We start from the raw sequence: 15,980 nt of genomic DNA, 5'->3' as shown, positions 1-15,980 counted from the left end.
AAAAGCGCGTTATTTATGACCATCTACCCTTCTACATTCAAGCCTTCTCCACCGGACACTGTGCGCGTAATTTATGGCCTTCTCCCTTTCTGCCTTCTCCATCGGACCCTGCGCGTAATTTATGACCTCCTTCCATCCTTCCCCCTTCGGACATCTGTTATGTAAGACAAGTATGTTCCCGCGATGTCCATTCTTACATAAACACTTAGACAGGTTTTAAAAACAGATGTCTTACCACTTTGTTTACAAACTATGGCTGTTGTGGAGGTGTTATAAGCCAGCATACCATTACCTCTTTCTCGCAAACACTGAATCAACGTGTGACATACAAATCTCACACACACCTTAGAACGTTCTTTTAAAACAGAAACCTTATTTTAAGTGTATGGTTTTACTCAACTACTGTTTCAGTGTTTAACACGTTTAAACACAATACTTACACAGACTTATTTTAAAAATACAAACGCATACTCTATTCATATACTGACTGAAATATGGTAGAACCCCCATTTTGTATGTAGGAAGTATCACAGCACCTTCTGGCCCCACTCTATTGCTCACTCCCTTGTGTCGCATTACAGATGTCATATACACTTAGACTAACTTTTAAAACATGTTTCCTTATCACTTGTTTACAAGTTGTTTTCAGTCGTTTTTTTCCAAAAGATACATCACACAATGGTATGTAGGAGGCATCACATCACTGACACGCACACACACACACGCGCGCGCACACACACACACACACACACAGACTTTTTCTTTTTCTTGCTAAAATAAAACTAATAACACTGTTTTATGAACAAACCTTTCTCACAGAAACGTTAACAAACTATAATTTCTATTTAATTGAACCACACACAGACTTCTGTTTATCAAACTGATTTATTTATGAACATGAAAAAACTTCTCAAATCCTACTTTAAAACCACTATTCTTTTTAATCATGTTTTTTTTTTTTTTTTTTTCCACTTTGGATTATGTAATGATAATATTGAAAAATATACCTACACACTTCTAACCACTTTTTGTAGTTGTTGTAGTTCACATCAGACATATATATATTTTAGACACGATTTTTAATTTTATTATCAAGTAACTTTCTCAAAATTTCTAAATAAATTTCTTATGTTAACAATTTCATATTTTCTAAAATCGTATCAAGGGGTCTGATTTTTAGAGAGGGGGGTTGCGACTTTTAGGGCTATAATATCAAGAATTTAAAGTTTCAGTTATTTTTTTCTACAGTATATTTGTATTTTTTTAAACCTTCTGATGCTGAAGGGCTTCACTGTTCATAGATTTACTATTTGTATGATTGACACACAACACACACACACACACACACACACACACACACATACAGAAAACAGACTTTTTCTTTTCCTTGCTAAAATAAAAACTAATCGTCACGCTGTTTATGAACAAGCCAGAGGTATTTCATTTATGGTTTTCAGATGATATGACACACAAAACGTTAATAAACTATAATTTTTATTTAGTTGAACCATACACAGGCTTTTGTTTATCAAACTGATATATTTATGATCATGAACATTTTTTTTTCAAGATTCTTTTCAGAAAATAAAATCCTACATTATTAACAATGTTAATTTCCTCTGAAACTATCCCAGCTTGTGACCGCTCCTCATTGGCAGTAACAAGGTCTTCACCACCCAGCAGATAACCAACTACTATTTAGTGCTCGCTTGAAACTGATGTTTGCAAAAATGACCATTGTTGGTGGTTTACGACCCCTCACATCAATGACACAGACCCACAGTTCACACATCCTTAGACTATCTTTTAAAACAGAAACCTTGTTTTTCACTCAAGGTTTTAACTCAACCATCAGTCATTTTCCAAAAGATACATCACATAATGGTATGTAGGAAGCATCACACCATTGACACAGGACATAACCTGTACACACACACACACACATACACAAACAGACTTTTTCTTTTCCTTGCTAAAATAAAACTAATCATAATGCTGATTTATGAACATGCCTGAGGTATTTCATCTATGGTTTTCAGATGATATGACACACAAAACGTTAATAAACTATAATTTTTCTTTAGTTGAACCATACACTGATTGATAATGAATAAACAAACAATGAATTACATAATGTTTTTAACACCTTCTGTTTTTCTACGAAAAGGTTTTAAGGTGCAGTAGGACTTTTATCAAACTGATATATTTATGAACATGAAAATGTTGTATTTTTTTTTCAAGATTCTTTTCAGAAATAAAATCCTACATTTATTAACAATGTTAATTTCCTCTGAAACTATCCCAGCTTGTGACCGTTCCTCATTTGCAGTAACAAGGTCTTCACCACCCAGCAGATAACCAACTACTATTTAGTGCTCGCTTGAAACTGATGTTTGCAAAAATGACCATTGTTGGTGGTTTACGACCCCTCACATCAATGACACAGACCCACAGTTCACACATCCTTAGACTATCTTTTAAAACAGAAACCTTGTTTTTCACTCAAGGTTTTAACTCAACCATCAGTCATTTTCCAAAAGATACATCACATAATGGTATGTAGGAAGCATCACACCATTGACACAGGACATAACCTGTACACACACACACACACATACACAAACAGACTTTTTCTTTTCCTTGCTAAAATAAAACTAATCATAATGCTGATTTATGAACATGCCTGAGGTATTTCATCTATGGTTTTCAGATGATATGACACACAAAACGTTAATAAACTATAATTTTTCTTTAGTTGAACCATACACTGATTGATAATGAATAAACAAACAATGAATTACATAATGTTTTTAACACCTTCTGTTTTTCTACGAAAAGGTTTTAAGGTGCAGTAGGACTTTTATCAAACTGATATATTTATGAACATGAAAATGTTGTATTTTTTTTTCAAGATTCTTTTCAGAAATAAAATCCTACATTTATTAACAATGTTAATTTCCTCTGAAACTATCCCAGCTTGTGACCGTTCCTCATTTGCAGTAACAAGGTCTTCACCACCCAGCAGATAACCAACTACTATTTAGTGCTCGCTTGAAACTGATGTTTGCAAAAATGACCATTGTTGATTGTTTACGACCCCTCACATCAATGACACAGACCCACAGTTCACACACCCTTAGACTATCTTTTAAAACAGAAACCTTGTTTTTCACTCAAGGTTTTAACTCAACCATCAGTCATTTTCCAAAAGATACATCACATAATGGTATGTAGGAAGCATCACACCATTGACACAGGACATAACCTGTACACACACACACACACACATACACAAACAGACTTTTTCTTTTCCTTGCTAAAATAAAACTAATCATAATGCTGATTTATGAACATGCCTGAGGTATTTCATCTATGGTTTTCAGATGATATGACACACAAAACGTTAATAAACTATAATTTTTCTTTAGTTGAACCATACACTGATTGATAATGAATAAACAAACAATGAATTACATAATGTTTTTAACACCTTCTGTTTTTCTACGAAAAGGTTTTAAGGTGCAGTAGGACTTTTATCAAACTGATATATTTATGAACATGAAAATGTTGTATTTTTTTTTTCAAGATTCTTTTCAGAAATATAATCCTACATTTATTAACAATGTTAATTTCCTCTGAAACTATCCCAGCTTGTGACCGCTCCTCATTTGCAGTAACAAGGTCTTCACCACCCAGCAGATAACCAACTACTATTTAGTGCTCGCTTGAAACTGATGTTTGCAAAAATGACCATTGTTGATGGTTTACGACCCCTCACATCAATGACACAGACCCACAGTTCACACACCCTTAGACTATCTTTTAAAACAGAAACCATGTTTTTCACTCAAGGTTTTACTCAACCTATTGTTTCAGTGTTAAACACATACTAAACACAATACTAATTTTAATACAACGCAAACACTGTTCATATACTTACTGAATATGTTATCCCATCAGTCATTTTCCAAAAGATACATCAGATAATGGTATGTAGGAAGCATCACACCATTGACACAGGACATAACCTGTTAACACACACACACACAAACAGACTTTTTCTTTTCCTTGCTAAAATAAAACTAATCATAATGCTGATTTATGAACAAACCTTTCTCCAAAGGTGTCTCATCTATGGTTTTCAGATGATATGCCACACAAAAACTAATTGTAACACTGTTTTATGAACAAACCGTTCTCCAAAGGTGTCTCATCTTTGGTTTGCCGCACAAAAACGTTAACAAACTATAATTTCTATTTAACGAACCTCACACAGACTTCTGTTTATCAAACTGATATATTTATGAACATGAAAAAACTTTTCAACATTCTTTTTAATCATGTTTTTCCACTATGGATTATGTAATGATAATATTGAAAAATATACCTACACACTTTCTAACCACTTTTTAATATAGTTCACATCAGACATATATATATTTTAGACATGATTTTTCATATTATTATCAAGTAACTTCAAATAAATTTCTCATGTTAACAATTTCATATTTTCTGAAATCGTATCAAGGGGTGTGATTTTTAGGGAGGGGGCTTGCAACTTTAGGGCTATAATAACAAAGAATTTAAAGTTTCATTTATTTGTATATTTTTTTCTACAGTATATTTGTATTTTTTTTTATCCTTCTGATGCTGAAGTGCTTCATTGTTTGTAGATTTTCTATCTGTATGATTGATTCTCGCTGGTCATATTATTAGGTAGACCTCGTTAGTACTCGGGTGGACCACCTTATGCCTTTAGAACCACCTTATTCTTCATGGCATAGCCTCAAAAAAGGGGTGGAAATATTCCTCAGATATATTGGTCCATAGAGACATGATAGCATCATGTAGCTGCGGCAGATTTATCTGCTGGCTGTCTATGATATCCAAAGCCAATATCCGAAGGTGTTCTGTTTGGATCGAGACCTGGTGAATGTAGAGTATAGCGAACTCAATGTCCTGTTCAAGTAACTAGTCTGAGATGGTTTGAGCTTTGTGACTTGGTGTATTATGCTGTATTTAAGTAGCCATCGAAAAGGGGATACACTGTGGTAATAAGGGGATGGACATGTCAGCAGCAATACTAATTTATGTGTACATCTATGGTATTTATCAGACAGCCTTATCCAGAGTGACTTACAATCGGTAGTTACATGGACAGTCCCCCTGAGAGACCAACACCAGCCTGAACCACTAGATCCAGGGTCGGATGCATCCATGCTTACATGTTGATTACACCACATTTTGACCCTACCAGCTGAATGTTAAATTGTTTTGATAATTCTCCAATCTTCAGTTTTCTAGTTAATAATGTAGAATAAAAAAAATAATAATAATAAAAAAAAAAATTAAATATACTTTTTGGCATTTACTGTCAGTGTTACTCTTCCACAAATAACTTAAAAATACTAAAGATCCTTCAATACAAATCAGATATTTTAAACTTGATGTGACAATGACAAAATGCACTTTAAACCTTGCCACCACATATCTTTTTAAACACAACACAATATATGTTTTAATGCAACCCAGCAACATTACTTCATGGCCATTTACAAGAACCCTCTAAGGTGTCAGTGCTGAACTGTTTGGTTGAAAAACTTAAATCCCCCCCAAAAATCCAATAATTGGCTAACAATTGGCATAAACATATGAGGTGCTGCTTTTCTAATGCTTGCAAAAACAAAAAAAAACAAACAAACAAAAAAAAAACACTAAGTTTACTAAATAATGAGGTTACAAGTCTTATCAGTGAACAATACCGAGATAATTATTATAAAAATTATTATAAAAATTCCTTGCACTCATACTGTACTTGGAGAAAATGGAATGTTTTGTGGTAACGTTTGGCACTGTTACGCGCTATATTACGCACACTTGTGCTTGCTCTGGAACGGGCAGATGGTCGTCCTGGTGGCAGCGCAGATCAGACAGCCGTGTATACATTTATTTTAACAAAGTAACTGTATTCTGATTATCTCTCATTTAAACGGTACATGCATTCCGTCACTCCCCGACACTGTCCTCATACATTGGTTGTTCTGACATTTTGAGTCTGCCCTTTATCCTGTGACATCAACAAGGCTTTTTGTCTACACAACTGTTGCTAACCGGATCTTTTCTCTTTTTCAGACCTGGTAAACCCTACATATGGTTGTGCATGACAGTAGATCACCAGTTTCGAAAACTGCAATCGTGTCTCGTCCAGAACCACTTAAATATTCTTTTACCCCCATTCTAATGACTGGTTTGGAGTTCAGAAAATTGTTTTCACCACGTCTAGATGAGCTGTTTGTGTTAACCTACATGTAAAAGGAAAGGCCAGGCTGTATTTGACAGCACTGTTTAACCCCACTTAAAACCAATTTAAACGAGTACAAATTGTATTATACTGAATACATAAAAACTATATGCAATCACAATAATAAACATAACCAGTAAAAAATCCATAACCTGATTGAAAGTGAAGGGAATTGATTTGTGGTTATGGGTCAGAAACTACATAAAACAGTGAAAAAAGGGGATTCTTCAGTCTGCTTAATGCTGATAAAACAACCGTAATCAAATACTTTTATCCAAAACTAATTCCTACAATGCAAAAAACATTCAGCAAAATATAAACTCGTAAATAAATGTATTTACCAATCCACAATATCACCACAATGTATAATATTAAAAGGAGAAATAAGTCAAACAAAATGCACTTCTAAGTCCTTGCCAGACAGAGGTCTCTCATCTGAAAAAGAATAGGTGGACGACCCTAAAATGAATGAAATAATATCTAAATGCTGTTAACAGCCATTGAAAATTATTAAATCAGATGCCTCTTTCAGTCCAGCACAGATAGAAAGCTCTGATAAGGTTGTGGATAAGCCATTCACACGATAAAAGAGGACTTTACATCATGATTTGATGTTTACTATGTGCTATTCAGGGTATTCAAGGAGAATTGAAGTCAGCGTCAGCACACATAACAGAGGATGGAGAGAGATCTAAATAAATTATATATACATACAGTGGAGGAAATAATTATTTGACCCCTCGCTGATTTTGTAAGTTTGTCCAATGACAAAGAAATGAAAAGTCTCAGAACAGTATCATTTTAATGGTAGGTTTATTTTAACAGTGACAGATAGCACATCAAAAGGAAAAAAGACTTAATACTTAGTGGCAAAACCCTTGTTTGCAAGCACAGAGGTCAAACGTTTCTTGTAGTTGATGACCAAGTTTGCACACAGTTTAGGAGGAATTTTGGTCCACTCCTCTTTGCAGATCATCTCTAAATCACTAGGTTTCAAGGCTGTCTCTGTGCAACTTTGAGCTTCAGCTCCCTCCATAGGTTTTCTATTGGATTAAAGTCAGGAGATTGACTAGGCCACTCCATGACCTTAATGTGCTTCTTTTTGAGTGACACCTTTGTTGCCTTTGCTGTATGTTTTGGGTCATTGTCGTGCTGGAACACCATCCACCCCCACTGTCAAGCATAGAGGTGGAAATATTTTGCTTTTGGGGTGTTTTTCTACTAAGGGCACAGGACAGCTTCACCGACGGGAAAATGGACGGAGCCATGTATCGTAAAATCCTGAGCGACAACCTCCTTCCCCCTGCGGGGAAATTGACAATGGGTCATGGATGGTGTTCCAGCACGACAATGACCCAAAACATACAGCAAAGGCAACAAAGGTGTCACTCAAAAAGAAGCACATTAAGGTCATGGAGTGGCCTAGTCAATCTCCTGACTTTAATCCAATAGAAAACCTATGGAGGGAGCTGAAGCTCAAAGTTGCACAGAGACAGCCTTGAAACCTAGTGATTTAGAGATGATCTGCAAAGAGGAGTGGACCAAAATTCCTCCTAAACTGTGTGCAAACTTGGTCATCAACTACAAGAAACGTTTGACCTCTGTGCTTGCAAACAAGGGTTTTGCCACTAAGTATTAAGTCTTTTTTCCTTTTGATGTGCTATCTGTCACTGTTAAAATAAACCTACCATTAAAATGATACTGTTCTGAGACTTTTCATTTCTTTGTCATTGGACAAACTTACAAAATCAGCGAGGGGTCAAATAATTATTTCCTCCACTGTATGTATATATAATTTATTTAGATCTCTCTCCATCCTCTGTTATGTGTGCTGACGCTGACTTCAATTCTCCTTGAATACCCTGAATAGCACATAGTAAACATCAAATCATGATGTAAAGTCCTCTTTTATCGTGTGAATGGCTTATCCACAACCTTATCAGAGCTTTCTATCTGTGCTGGACTGAAAGAGGCATCTGATTTAATAATTTTCAATGGCTGTTAACAGCATTTAGATATTATTTCATTCATTTTAGGGTCGTCCACCTATTCTTTTTCAGATGAGAGACCTCTGTCTGGCAAGGACTTAGAAGTGCATTTTGTTTGACTTATTTCTCCTTTTAATATTATACATTGTGGTGATATTGTGGATTGGTAAATACATTTATTTACGAGTTTATATTTTGCTGAATGTTTTTTGCATTGTAGGAATTAGTTTTGGATAAAAGTATTTGATTACGGTTTTTTTTATCAGCATTAAGCAGACTGAAGAATCCCCTTTTTTCACTGTTTTATGTAGTTTCTGACCCATAACCACAAATCAATTCCCTTCACTTTCAATCAGGTTATGGATTTTTTACTGGTTATGTTTATTATTGTGATTGCATATAGTTTTTATGTATTCAGTATAATACAATTTGTACTCGTTTAAATTGGTTTTAAGTGGGGTTAAACAGTGCTGTCAAATACAGCCTGGCCTTTCCTTTTACATGTAGGTTAACACAAACAGCTCATCTAGACGTGGTGAAAACAATTTTCTGAACTCCAAACCAGTCATTAGAATGGGGGTAAAAGAATATTTAAGTGGTTCTGGACGAGACACGATTGCAGTTTTCGAAACTGGTGATCTACTGTCATGCACAACCATATGTAGGGTTTACCAGGTCTGAAAAAGAGAAAAGATCCGGTTAGCAACAGTTGTGTAGACAAAAAGCCTTGTTGATGTCACAGGATAAAGGGCAGACTCAAAATGTCAGAACAACCAATGTATGAGGACAGTGTCGGGGAGTGACGGAATGCATGTACCGTTTAAATGAGAGATAATCAGAATACAGTTACTTTGTTAAAATAAATGTATACACGGCTGTCTGATCTGCGCTGCCACCAGGACGACCATCTGCCCGTTCCAGAGCAAGCACAAGTGTGCGTAATATAGCGCGTAACAGTGCCAAACGTTACCACAAAACATTCCATTTTCTCCAAGTACAGTATGAGTGCAAGGAATTTTTATAATAATTTTTATAATAATTATCTCGGTATTGTTCACTGATAAGACTTGTAACCTCATTATTTAGTAAACTTAGTGTTTTTTTTTTTTTGTTTGTTTTTTTTTGTTTTTGCAAGCATTAGAAAAGCAGCACCTCATATGTTTATGCCAATTGTTAGCCAATTATTGGATTTTTGGGGGGGATTTAAGTTTTTCAACCAAACAGTTCAGCACTGACACCTTAGAGGGTTCTTGTAAATGGCCATGAAGTAATGTTGCTGGGTTGCATTAAAACATATATTGTGTTGTGTTTAAAAAGATATGTGGTGGCAAGGTTTAAAGTGCATTTTGTCATTGTCACATCAAGTTTAAAATATCTGATTTGTATTGAAGGATCTTTAGTATTTTTAAGTTATTTGTGGAAGAGTAACACTGACAGTAAATGCCAAAAAGTATATTTAATTTTTTTTTTTATTATTATTATTTTTTTTATTCTACATTATTAACTAGAAAACTGAAGATTGGAGAATTATCAAAACAATTTAACATTCAGCTGGTAGGGTCAAAATGTGGTGTAATCAACATGTAAGCATGGATGCATCCGACCCTGGATCTAGTGGTTCAGGCTGGTGTTGGTCTCTCAGGGGACTGTCCATGTAACTACCGATTGTAAGTCACTCTGGATAAGGCTGTCTGATAAATACCATAGATGTACACATAAATTAGTATTGCTGCTGACATGTCCATCCCCTTATTACCACAGTGTATCCCCTTTTCGATGGCTACTTAAATACAGCATAATACACCAAGTCACAAAGCTCAAACCATCTCAGACTAGTTACTTGAACAGGACATTGAGTTCGCTATACTCTACATTCACCAGGTCTCGATCCAAACAGAACACCTTCGGATATTGGCTTTGGATATCATAGACAGCCAGCAGATAAATCTGCCGCAGCTACATGATGCTATCATGTCTCTATGGACCAATATATCTGAGGAATATTTCCACCCCTTTTTTGAGGCTATGCCATGAAGAATAAGGTGGTTCTAAAGGCATAAGGTGGTCCACCCGAGTACTAACGAGGTCTACCTAATAATATGACCAGCGAGAATCAATCATACAGATAGAAAATCTACAAACAATGAAGCACTTCAGCATCAGAAGGATAAAAAAAAATACAAATATACTGTAGAAAAAAATATACAAATAAATGAAACTTTAAATTCTTTGTTATTATAGCCCTAAAGTTGCAAGCCCCCTCCCTAAAAATCACACCCCTTGATACGATTTCAGAAAATATGAAATTGTTAACATGAGAAATTTATTTGAAGTTACTTGATAATAATATGAAAAATCATGTCTAAAATATATATATGTCTGATGTGAACTATATTAAAAAGTGGTTAGAAAGTGTGTAGGTATATTTTTCAATATTATCATTACATAATCCATAGTGGAAAAACATGATTAAAAAGAATGTTGAAAAGTTTTTTCATGTTCATAAATATATCAGTTTGATAAACAGAAGTCTGTGTGAGGTTCGTTAAATAGAAATTATAGTTTGTTAACGTTTTTGTGCGGCAAACCAAAGATGAGACACCTTTGGAGAACGGTTTGTTCATAAAACAGTGTTACAATTAGTTTTTGTGTGGCATATCATCTGAAAACCATAGATGAGACACCTTTGGAGAAAGGTTTGTTCATAAATCAGCATTATGATTAGTTTTATTTTAGCAAGGAAAAGAAAAAGTCTGTTTGTGTGTGTGTGTGTTAACAGGTTATGTCCTGTGTCAATGGTGTGATGCTTCCTACATACCATTATCTGATGTATCTTTTGGAAAATGACTGATGGGATAACATATTCAGTAAGTATATGAACAGTGTTTGCGTTGTATTAAAATTAGTATTGTGTTTAGTATGTGTTTAACACTGAAACAATAGGTTGAGTAAAACCTTGAGTGAAAAACATGGTTTCTGTTTTAAAAGATAGTCTAAGGGTGTGTGAACTGTGGGTCTGTGTCATTGATGTGAGGGGTCGTAAACCATCAACAATGGTCATTTTTGCAAACATCAGTTTCAAGCGAGCACTAAATAGTAGTTGGTTATCTGCTGGGTGGTGAAGACCTTGTTACTGCAAATGAGGAGCGGTCACAAGCTGGGATAGTTTCAGAGGAAATTAACATTGTTAATAAATGTAGGATTATATTTCTGAAAAGAATCTTGAAAAAAAAAATACAACATTTTCATGTTCATAAATATATCAGTTTGATAAAAGTCCTACTGCACCTTAAAACCTTTTCGTAGAAAAACAGAAGGTGTTAAAAACATTATGTAATTCATTGTTTGTTTATTCATTATCAATCAGTGTATGGTTCAACTAAAGAAAAATTATAGTTTATTAACGTTTTGTGTGTCATATCATCTGAAAACCATAGATGAAATACCTCAGGCATGTTCATAAATCAGCATTATGATTAGTTTTATTTTAGCAAGGAAAAGAAAAAGTCTGTTTGTGTATGTGTGTGTGTGTGTGTGTACAGGTTATGTCCTGTGTCAATGGTGTGATGCTTCCTACATACCATTATGTGATGTATCTTTTGGAAAATGACTGATGGTTGAGTTAAAACCTTGAGTGAAAAACAAGGTTTCTGTTTTAAAAGATAGTCTAAGGGTGTGTGAACTGTGGGTCTGTGTCATTGATGTGAGGGGTCGTAAACAATCAACAATGGTCATTTTTGCAAACATCAGTTTCAAGCGAGCACTAAATAGTAGTTGGTTATCTGCTGGGTGGTGAAGACCTTGTTACTGCAAATGAGGAACGGTCACAAGCTGGGATAGTTTCAGAGGAAATTAACATTGTTAATAAATGTAGGATTTTATTTCTGAAAAGAATCTTGAAAAAAAAATACAACATTTTCATGTTCATAAATATATCAGTTTGATAAAAGTCCTACTGCACCTTAAAACCTTTTCGTAGAAAAACAGAAGGTGTTAAAAACATTATGTAATTCATTGTTTGTTTATTCATTATCAATCAGTGTATGGTTCAACTAAAGAAAAATTATAGTTTATTAACGTTTTGTGTGTCATATCATCTGAAAACCATAGATGAAATACCTCAGGCATGTTCATAAATCAGCATTATGATTAGTTTTATTTTAGCAAGGAAAAGAAAAAGTCTGTTTGTGTATGTGTGTGTGTGTGTGTACAGGTTATGTCCTGTGTCAATGGTGTGATGCTTCCTACATACCATTATGTGATGTATCTTTTGGAAAATGACTGATGGTTGAGTTAAAACCTTGAGTGAAAAACAAGGTTTCTGTTTTAAAAGATAGTCTAAGGATGTGTGAACTGTGGGTCTGTGTCATTGATGTGAGGGGTCGTAAACCACCAACAATGGTCATTTTTGCAAACATCAGTTTCAAGCGAGCACTAAATAGTAGTTGGTTATCTGCTGGGTGGTGAAGACCTTGTTACTGCCAATGAGGAGCGGTCACAAGCTGGGATAGTTTCAGAGGAAATTAACATTGTTAATAATGTAGGATTTTATTTTCTGAAAAGAATCTTGAAAAAAAAATGTTCATGATCATAAATATATCAGTTTGATAAACAAAAGCCTGTGTATGGTTCAACTAAATAAAAATTATAGTTTATTAACGTTTTGTGTGTCATATCATCTGAAAACCATAAATGAAATACCTCTGGCTTGTTCATAAACAGCGTGACGATTAGTTTTTATTTTAGCAAGGAAAAGAAAAAGTCTGTTTTCTGTATGTGTGTGTGTGTGTGTGTGTGTGTGTGTGTTGTGTGTCAATCATACAAATAGTAAATCTATGAACAGTGAAGCCCTTCAGCATCAGAAGGTTTAAAAAAATACAAATATACTGTAGAAAAAAATAACTGAAACTTTAAATTCTTGATATTATAGCCCTAAAAGTCGCAACCCCCCTCTCTAAAAATCAGACCCCTTGATACGATTTTAGAAAATATGAAATTGTTAACATAAGAAATTTATTTAGAAATTTTGAGAAAGTTACTTGATAATAAAATTAAAAATCGTGTCTAAAATATATATATGTCTGATGTGAACTACAACAACTACAAAAAGTGGTTAGAAGTGTGTAGGTATATTTTTCAATATTATCATTACATAATCCAAAGTGGAAAAAAAAAAAAAAAAAAACATGATTAAAAAGAATAGTGGTTTTAAAGTAGGATTTGAGAAGTTTTTTCATGTTCATAAATAAATCAGTTTGATAAACAGAAGTCTGTGTGTGGTTCAATTAAATAGAAATTATAGTTTGTTAACGTTTCTGTGAGAAAGGTTTGTTCATAAAACAGTGTTATTAGTTTTATTTTAGCAAGAAAAAGAAAAAGTCTGTGTGTGTGTGTGTGTGTGTGCGCGCGCGTGTGTGTGTGTGCGTGTCAGTGGTGTGATGCCTCCTACATACCATTGTGTGATGTATCTTTTGGAAAAAAACGACTGAAAACAACTTGTAAACAAGTGATAAGGAAACATGTTTTAAAAGTTAGTCTAAGTGTATATGACATCTGTAATGCGACACAAGGGAGTGAGCAATAGAGTGGGGCCAGAAGGTGCTGTGATACTTCCTACATACAAAATGGGGGTTCTACCATATTTCAGTCAGTATATGAATAGAGTATGCGTTTGTATTTTTAAAATAAGTCTGTGTAAGTATTGTGTTTAAACGTGTTAAACACTGAAACAGTAGTTGAGTAAAACCATACACTTAAAATAAGGTTTCTGTTTTAAAAGAACGTTCTAAGGTGTGTGTGAGATTTGTATGTCACACGTTGATTCAGTGTTTGCGAGAAAGAGGTAATGGTATGCTGGCTTATAACACCTCCACAACAGCCATAGTTTGTAAACAAAGTGGTAAGACATCTGTTTTTAAAACCTGTCTAAGTGTTTATGTAAGAATGGACATCGCGGGAACATACTTGTCTTACATAACAGATGTCCGAAGGGGGAAGGATGGAAGGAGGTCATAAATTACGCGCAGGGTCCGATGGAGAAGGCAGAAAGGGAGAAGGCCATAAATTACGCGCACAGTGTCCGGTGGAGAAGGCTTGAATGTAGAAGGGTAGATGGTCATAAATAACGCGCTTTTTCCTCATACAGATATGCCATCAATCATTTTTGACATAAAGTATATAATTATTACTACTAATTAGTCTAGCTCTTAACAATTTCCTACCATGTTCTTTTCCTGACAAGTTAGGCCTCATCAGGGCTCTTTATTTTTGTAACTTAAAATCTATAGAAACCGAATGAGAATTGCTGGTGTCCTCCTCTTGTAAGTTGCTTTGGATAAAAGTTAAGTAAAGTAAAGTAAAGTCACCTATCTTAAACCAGTGTTTTGATTGATGCATTTAAATGACTAACGTCGGTTTCTGTGTTGACTGAAAATGAAAGTGTCATTTCAGCATCCTCATCACCCCAAGGAGAGATGAATGCTTCTGCATTGAAGATATTCTGCTTTAACTGGAGGTTCAATGAAAGAATGGGATGGCTCTCAGGAGCTCAGTGGATTCCGGGGTCAAACCGTGAGATGATACCACCTGTCCATTCACGAAATGTTCTCATTATTACTAAATATAACTGTAGTTGTTACAGGGAGAGGGGAGGGGCGGACCCGGGAGGGAGGGGCTGGGACCGTCGCCATGGAAACCCAAACACGCGCCGGGAAGCGCCGGGCGGTTTCAGCGTCGCTCCTGCTGAAGAGGGGGACCGGAGGATGTCTCTGGAGGACCCGCGGGTGGAGTGGATGCGGCGGAGGGTGGACGCCGCGTTGCGCCTGCCGCCGGGCGCGTTCGAGCAGTTGCTGAGCCGCGGGGACGGAGAGGAGGAGCAGAAAATCGGCCGCTTCCTGAACGAGGTGACGGAAGAGGAGGAGGAGGCCGCGGCGGCGCTCTTCTTCTACAAGCGCCTGAGGGAAGAAGAAGTGATGGTGGAGGTGCTAACTGGTGAGCGGCGGCCTCGTCGTGGTAGTTAGTTAGGCGGTGGGAACAGGACCAGTTTAATCCCTGTCATGTGCCCGACATGAAGACCCCTTGGAGGAGGTTGCAGAAGATGAGGTGGACATTGGGAAAGCCCTCAGTGAAACTCCAGGTTCTGAAACTGGGATGTCCCAAGCACAGAGTGAGTTAACTTTACTCTTTATATTTTAGTTCATGTTAATAAATTACTTACATAATCAAGAACATACAGAAGTTTTTTAAGAGTTAAATCAAATTCAAATTTTATTTGTCACATACAAGCCACAGTATTGCAAATATTGCAAGTATACAATGAACCAATATGCAAGTATTGCAAACATAACCAAATATTACACCTTTATGTCATTAACCTAAAACATAAAATATGTGTAACGGGTAGGGTGAAGGTGTGCAAATAGGTGGTCAAAGTATAAAGTGACAAAGTAAAACAAAAACTAAACAAATTGTGCAATGTCCAGCACCTGGCCCAGGAAGTGACCCGCTGCGTTCAGGTTCCACCTCCGGAAAGCGATGCTGTCCAGGCTTTCATGACAAATACAGTTATATCGGTGATTAACTACCGTGTATTTATGGGGCAGTGGTGGCCTAGCGGTTAAGGAAGCGGCCCCGTAATCAGAAGGTTGTCGGTTCGAATCCCGATCCGCCAAGGTACCACTGAGGTGCCACTG

General features: G+C 35.8%; 1 protein-coding gene across 1 annotated transcript in view; it reads left to right on the top strand.

Moving 5' to 3' along the window:
• The first annotated feature begins 14,997 nt into the window (after positions 1–14,997).
• The window catches only part of dnah10 (dynein axonemal heavy chain 10), a 42,184-nt gene continuing 41,201 nt past the window's right edge, over positions 14,998–15,980 (top strand). The window contains exons 1-2 of the mRNA XM_028995967.1: positions 14,998–15,279; positions 15,362–15,454. Coding sequence (XP_028851800.1) covers positions 15,051–15,279; positions 15,362–15,454 — 322 coding nt within the window. The 5' untranslated portion in view covers positions 14,998–15,050. The remainder of the gene's footprint in view (positions 15,280–15,361; positions 15,455–15,980) is intronic.

Source organism: Denticeps clupeoides, chromosome 11 (genome assembly GCF_900700375.1).
Source record: "Denticeps clupeoides chromosome 11, fDenClu1.1, whole genome shotgun sequence".
In the NCBI taxonomy this organism is placed as follows: domain Eukaryota; kingdom Metazoa; phylum Chordata; class Actinopteri; order Clupeiformes; family Denticipitidae; genus Denticeps; species Denticeps clupeoides.
Note: the sequence above shows the minus strand (reverse complement) of the source record. Positions and strands in the feature narration are given on the sequence as shown.